General features: G+C 36.9%; 1 protein-coding gene across 4 annotated transcripts; it reads left to right on the top strand.

The window, feature by feature from the left end:
• The first annotated feature begins 561 nt into the window (after positions 1–561).
• Positions 562–4,740, top strand: LOC111398982 (pentatricopeptide repeat-containing protein At1g22960, mitochondrial-like). 4 transcript variants are annotated; one of them, XM_023026167.1, is made up of 4 exons: positions 562–2,221; positions 3,295–3,383; positions 3,486–3,524; positions 3,665–4,740. In XM_023026167.1, the coding sequence occupies exons 1-4, from the start codon at positions 667–669 to the stop codon at positions 3,695–3,697; spliced, it is 1,716 nt and encodes a 571-aa protein (XP_022881935.1). In that variant the 5' UTR covers positions 562–666; the 3' UTR covers positions 3,698–4,740. The 4 variants fall into 4 exon arrangements, 1 of the variants encoding a protein (XP_022881935.1); XR_002703486.1 differs by lacking the exon at positions 3,665–4,740 and adding an exon at positions 2,580–2,666 and having other exon boundaries at positions 563–2,221; positions 3,486–3,504; XR_002703487.1 differs by lacking the exon at positions 3,665–4,740 and adding an exon at positions 2,573–2,666 and having other exon boundaries at positions 563–2,221; positions 3,486–3,504.
• Positions 4,741–6,481: the final 1,741 nt, after the last annotated feature.

The raw sequence follows: 6,481 nt of genomic DNA, 5'->3' as shown, positions 1-6,481 counted from the left end.
CAATTAAAATGGTCACCTAAAAATCTTGGAAGTGGTTGTATCCGTCTTCATTGTGTTTAATAATGCAAAAATATGGTTGGCACTTTTGACTATTCTTTGCCCACTTCTATGTATGTCTTCATAATACAGCATTTTGACTATTCTTTGCCCACTTCTGTGACTTTCCACAATTTGCTGACACTTTCACTTGGTATGGGCAAAATAAGAAATTTTATACTTTTTGACTGTTGCAACGTCTGATAAGTGCAATTTACAGGGGACGGTCGAATTTTTCATTAAAATGAGCCAAAAATATGGCACAGACAGGGATTAAATTGCAGCATGATATACTCCTTCATAATGCAGCATTTTGACTATTCTTTGCCCACTTCTGTGACTTTCCACAATTTGCTGACACTTTCACTTGGTATGGGCAAAATAAGAAATTTTATACTTTTTGACTGTTGCAACGTCTGATAAGTGCAATGTACAGGGGACGGTCGAATTTTTCATTAAAATGAGCCAAAAATATGGCACAAACAGGGATTAAATTGCAGCATGATATACTCGCAAAGAACGGGCTTGTTACCAATTGTTTTGAACTCTCGTTTCTACGCGTCTATGCCTCTACGAGCTGTGGTGTGTACAATATCCTTCTTCTCCTGAACATACTTTGTTATATAGAAAATGCCCCTTCGTACAATAAGCTCAAAAACTCTCATGCCCCCTAAAAACTCCATCTCCTTTTTCTATTTTTACTTTCTTAATTTCAATTTCAAGGTACGCTTAAGTTTCTTCTTTTCTCGTACACAACATTCTTACTGCCTCTCAGGATTCAACAACAATAGTAGCACTGGTGAATACGTTTGTACAAACAGTAGAAGTAGAATGTGCCCAGATGGGCATTTCAAAAACCTAATCTTGAAAACATTACACGAAAATCCTAGGGCATTTAAAAACACTTATTGGGAAGTTCCCGATTATTTTAATGTTTTGATAATTGATTCTGAATTGTTTATAAATGTTTTAAAGTCGATTCGACACAGACCAAGTGTGGTGCTCGGTTTGTTCAGATGGGCTGAGGTGCAAAAGGGGTTTAAGCATTCAGAATTTGTATTTTGTACTGTTCTTGAAATTCTTGTGCAGAACGATATGATGTCATCTGCTTATTGGGTGGCTGAGAGGGCCATCAGCATGAATTTGCACTGTGTTGTTGATGTATTAATTGATGGATACTTGAAATATGATGTCTCGGTCAAGTTACTTGATTTATTATTGTGGGTTTACTCAAAAAAATCTGATGTTAAGCATTGTTTACTTGTTTTTGACAAGATGGTAAGGATCAGGTTTTTGCCGGATGTGAAGAATTGCAACAGAGTTCTTAGGATACTTAGGGATAGAAATTTGGTTGCGAAAGCTAGAGAAGTGTATGGGATGATGGGGGATATTGGGATCGAGCCTACAATTGTAACCTATAACACGATGTTGGATTTACTATGTAAAAAAGGTGAAGTGCAGCAGGCACTTGACCTTTTGCTGGAGATGCAGCGGAGGGATTTCAGTCCGAATGATGTTACATATAATTTGATGATCAATGGGTTGTCAAAGAAAGGTGAGTTTGATCGGGCCAAAGAGTTGATTGGGGTGATGTTGAATAAAGGGTTGGAGGTTTCATCGTATACATACAACCCTCTTATAAGTGGTTATTGTCAGAAGGGAATGCTTATCGAGGCACTATGGCTTGGGGAAGAGATGGAAATTAGAGGAGCCTTGCCTTCTATATCGACTTACAATGCATTTATGCATGGGTTCTGCAAGTTAGGGAGAGTGAATGATGCCTGGCAATGGATTCCCGTGATGCTGAAGAAGAACTTGATGCCTGATGTTGTTACATACAACACTCTGATATATGGACACTGTCAGTTGGGGGATATTACCAAGGCTTTGTTCTTGTTGTTTGAGATGAGGAGAAGGAATGTCAAACCTACTTTGATAACCTATAATACAATGATGGATGGACTGTGCAAACATGGGGATTTAGATTCTGCTATGCGGCTGAAAGATGAAATGATCAGTTATGGCATTTTTCCTGACGCTTTTAGCTATACAATTCTCATAGATGGTTCTTATAAGGCAGGAAACTTATTGATGGCGAAGAAAGTATTTGATGAGATGGTGAGCAAAGGGGTGGAGCCTGACCGGCTTGCCTACACAACTTGCGTTACGGGTGAACTGAAGCTTGGTGAGTGATACTTCTATGCCATTCTTGTTACAAGAAGGAATGCTATTAATGTATTATGTTTTTTGCGGATGGGATATGTATTTTGGATCGTTTAGAATAAGCTTGTGAATTTTTTTGAAGATGGTCCGTGATGGTGCCTTGCCTGATCATATTGCATATAATAGCACCATTCACTTTGACTTGGAAATTGGTATCTTAGGAAAGCCAGGGAGTTGTTCTAGGGCTGGTATGCTGCAGCTGTGAGCCCGTGACACACATTTTGATATATACTTGAGTGCATAAAGTAGATAGATATGTCCATGACAGAAGTAGTTTTGGAGCAAAACTTGAATTCAAAACATTTGTTCTTAGTAACCAGGGCGAAGAATTGAAGAAGATGATTGGTGCAGTTACTTATATTTTGGAGCAAAACAGTAAGCTAAGCCTCATTCACAATAAATTTGGGGTGAGCTATATGAATCCTTTCTCGTGATTCTGTATTGCTATGTCTATTTGAAGATCCAAGTCAACTATTTTTCTCATCATCAAAGAAAAAATTGGCTGTCGATGACATTAGTGCACTAATTTAATCCACCAAAAGTTAAAGATGTATTTTCAGATTTTCATTTGGCCCTGAAATTCCAGCAATACTTATTTAAATGCCTACACTTGATCACAAATAATGGTAACCTGGGTCGGTGCTCATTGCTGCCATTTAATTCCTTCTGTTTTTATTCATTTGTTGTTAGCAATCTTAAATGGAGTAGCTGTCCCAATTTTTTGCCTTCTAATGTTGCATGGAAGATGAATCTTTTTTTAAAGGTGCCACCATTTAATCCCAAATAGATTAGGCATTTAGCAGCAAAGATAATAGTTGTGGTTAAAGGCTTAAAGCTAATATAATGTGAGGAACACAATACAGCATGGTAACTATGTCTCTCATCACGCTGGAGCAAGAATGTGGATGAAGTGAGATTAATGGAACACTTCCATTACAACTTCATTTCATGCTTGAAGTTCCCTATTGACTTGCTTAGCTGTTTTTGTATTATAATTTATCTCACTTCAGGTCTTGCTCATTTATTTGTGTACAGGGTACTTATCAGGCCACATCCTGCAATTTGGCACCTGGTTCATGGATTGGCATTGTTTACCTTGTTGTATTACATTTTTGTTATTTCAGGTCAGTTTATTTTTTCAGCACACTCTTTTTTTATCATTTCTTCAATGATGACTATATTGAGTTTTCAATTTTTTATTTTTTTATTTTTTTATTTTTTTTAAGGTCTGTGGATTGGAGTGGTGCCTAAGGATTCAATTGATGGTAGAGTTTCCCTTTTTTCCTTGTTAAATAAAACATTATGTTGAGTAAACATCTTCTGATGTTCAAACCATACAAGTTCACTCTTAATCCTTACGCTGATTTATCATTACCCCTTTTGTCTCCATCTGAACTAAAAACAGTTCACGAGCTGTGTCAAGCATCTTAATTTCTAAAGATACTGAGCCAAATTAAATCTTAGTGGTACAAAGGTGAAAGTAGGATGCTAATGCTGTACAAATCCGGGAAAACTTATCTGTGAGTGTCCTGATTTTCTATTGAAATCTGTATTTAATTTTCTTACTCATAATGTATCTTACAACTCGGGAATGAAGTTGGTAATGGTATTTAGAATATCCCGAGTTTGAGCACCCATTTCTTATTTCCCAATCACTTCTCACTACCCTATAACGATTCCTTTTATTATCTTGAAACCTATTGGTTCCTACTGCCACGCGTTTTATGTAACGTGGTTTAACCGCAAGTGTACGGTGTCAAGTTTTGTAATATAGTGATAGAATTGAAGTGTCGAATCCACAGGGATTGATGTTTGATTCCTACTGAATACTATATTATTTTAACTTCTACTTTATTCAGAAAACCAATTTTTGACTTGATGTGTTCATGCTAAATTAATATGATGTGAATTGGATGGCAATTCAAACAACTCAAGATGAAATATATGAAAATAATCAATGCAAGGAAGTCTAGAGAATGATTTCACCGCCCTATCGACAATGTTTTTCAATTTCTATGGTTATTTCTCTAAATTTTCCTCAATTTATAGGCAAGAACCGTAAATTAATCCCATTCCTTCTGTCGAGTGCCGAATAGAATTTATTTCTATACTCTAACCCCAATATCTCTATTCCGGATTATATTTATAAAAATTATTAAGTCCTTGGTTCTTGATTTGAAATAAGCCTCAACGAATTTGTACTTTCTCTCGAAACCTACTGAATCTAGGTTATGTTATTCGTGGATCAAGATTAAACCTCCCTCTCTCGAGTGCCGAAATTCAATATATCAAATTATTCAACCATTGATCAGGTGATTGAAAGCAATAAGCATAAATAACACAAATAAATGCCGAAAAATTAAAGAAATACCATATCAACGTCCAAACATTGTATCAAGTTCGGTTACATCAAAGCCTCCAGGGCACATCTCCAAGTGGTAAAAGGGGAGGGTGGAGAAATCCAGCTTTGCTTGAGGCTGTTGCGTCAAGCGTTCGAATCCTGAAATATGGATTTGGCTCTTGGGTAAGTGTAAGTGTACAAGCAGCCTTCCACCCTGTACCCTTGGAGGCATAACCTGCGATTTACCTCCCTCACGATGCTCCAGGGCAGGGGTGGTGGGGGACTCTTAAGGTTAGGGTTTAACCTTTTTTTTTTTTTTTTGAAGTTCGGTTATATCACCCATAGATCTAAGATTTTAGTTCATAATTGATGAAAATGAAATTCTAAAATACAAATAAACGAGCATGGAGAAGAAGAGATTAGGAAAAACTCAGTTGATGCTTCGAATCTTCTCCTAATGATTGTAGATCGTCCTCCTTGAAGTGCTTTTTCTCTTTTTTTTTGCCTTGAGTTGTCTTTTCAATGCCAAGAGTTATCAATTAAGTCTTCTTCGTTGTATTTATACTTCCAAAAGTTACAAGACGAGAAGGATCGGATCTGGGCCAAGAAAAATTCAATATTGGCGCTGCGACATTTTCTCCTGCTGGCGCTGTAGTGCCCAAGTATGGCGCCGCAACGCCAATCTCTGCTGATTTATGTGTGCTGGGGCGCCAGCCCTACTGATTTTCCTCATTAATTGGGCGCTGTGGCGCCCAATAGACTGCCTCTATTTGGATTTTTCATCTTCAACATCGCGTTTCCATTTCAATTTTTCTTTTCTTATCTCCAATTCATGCTCCAATTTTACGATCACCATTTTAGCTCCATTATAAGCTCCAGAGTGTAGCATTTTCCCAAAAGTTGTTTAAGTTGCAAAACAACATGAAAACGCTCATGAAAACGTTCAAAAGTGCTCAACGACAACCCGAAAACTAAGATTTAAAGGTGCTAAATTGATGAGTGAATTGCACTCATCACCTACCCACTAGAGCTCTTTGACAACATTAAAAAATCAAAAGCTCCTAAACCTCTCTATCCATTCAAGGGATGGGCACGCTCCATTCAAGAATTGGGGTCTCAAAGTCATGATGATCTTACGTTATGTAACTTCACCTAAATGAAGTTGTTAAGATCTTTTTTTAAATTTTTTGGTGAAGTTGGATAGAACCTGTAAGTTTGAGCAACCATTTCTTATTCCCCAATAACTTCTCACTACCCTATGATAATCTTAGACAATGTAACTTCACCTAAATGAAGTTGTTAAGATCTTTTTTTAAATTTTTTGGTGAAGTTGGATAGAACCTGTAAGTTTGAGCAACCATTTCTTATTCCCCAATAACTTCTCACTACCCTATGATAATCTTAGACAATGTAACTTCACCTAAATGAAGTTGTTAAGATCTTTGTTTAAATTTTTTGATTAGGTTGAGTAGAACCTGTAAGCTTGAGCACCCACTTCTTATTTCCCACTAACTTCTCACTACCCCATAACAATTCCTTTTATTATCCTGAAACCTCTTGGTTCTTACCCACCAGAATTCTTTGACAACATTAAGAAACCAAAAGGTCCTCAACTTCTCTATCCATCCAAGGGATGGGCACGCTCCGTTCAAAGAATTGGGGTCTCACAATCACGATAATCTTACGTAATGTAACTTCACCTAAATGAGGTAAAGATCTTTGTTCAAATTTTTTGGTCAATTTGACTACAACCGGTAAGTTGACTGCTTTAAGGAATTTTAAATAATATGGTAGCACAGGTTCCTTTCCTTGTCCAAAAATTTCTGGCGTTGCTTGCTATTTCCATTTTTTTTTTTTTTTTTTTTGGCTCAAGAGCTATGT

The sequence above is a fragment of the Olea europaea genome, chromosome 8, assembly GCF_002742605.1.
Source record: "Olea europaea var. sylvestris chromosome 8, O_europaea_v1, whole genome shotgun sequence".
Lineage (NCBI taxonomy): Eukaryota > Viridiplantae > Streptophyta > Magnoliopsida > Lamiales > Oleaceae > Olea > Olea europaea.
Note: the sequence above shows the minus strand (reverse complement) of the source record. Positions and strands in the feature narration are given on the sequence as shown.

Coding starts and splice junctions, on each gene's coding strand:
- LOC111398982 (XM_023026167.1), top strand. CDS start 667: ATGCCCCTTCGTACAATAAGCTCAAAAACTCTCATGCCCCCTAAAAAC. Junction 2,222..3,294: donor TACGGGTGAACTGAAGCTTG/GTGAGTGATACT, acceptor ATTTGTGTACAG/GGTACTTATCAGGCCACATC. Junction 3,384..3,485: donor TTACATTTTTGTTATTTCAG/GTCAGTTTATTT, acceptor ATTTTTTTTAAG/GTCTGTGGATTGGAGTGGTG.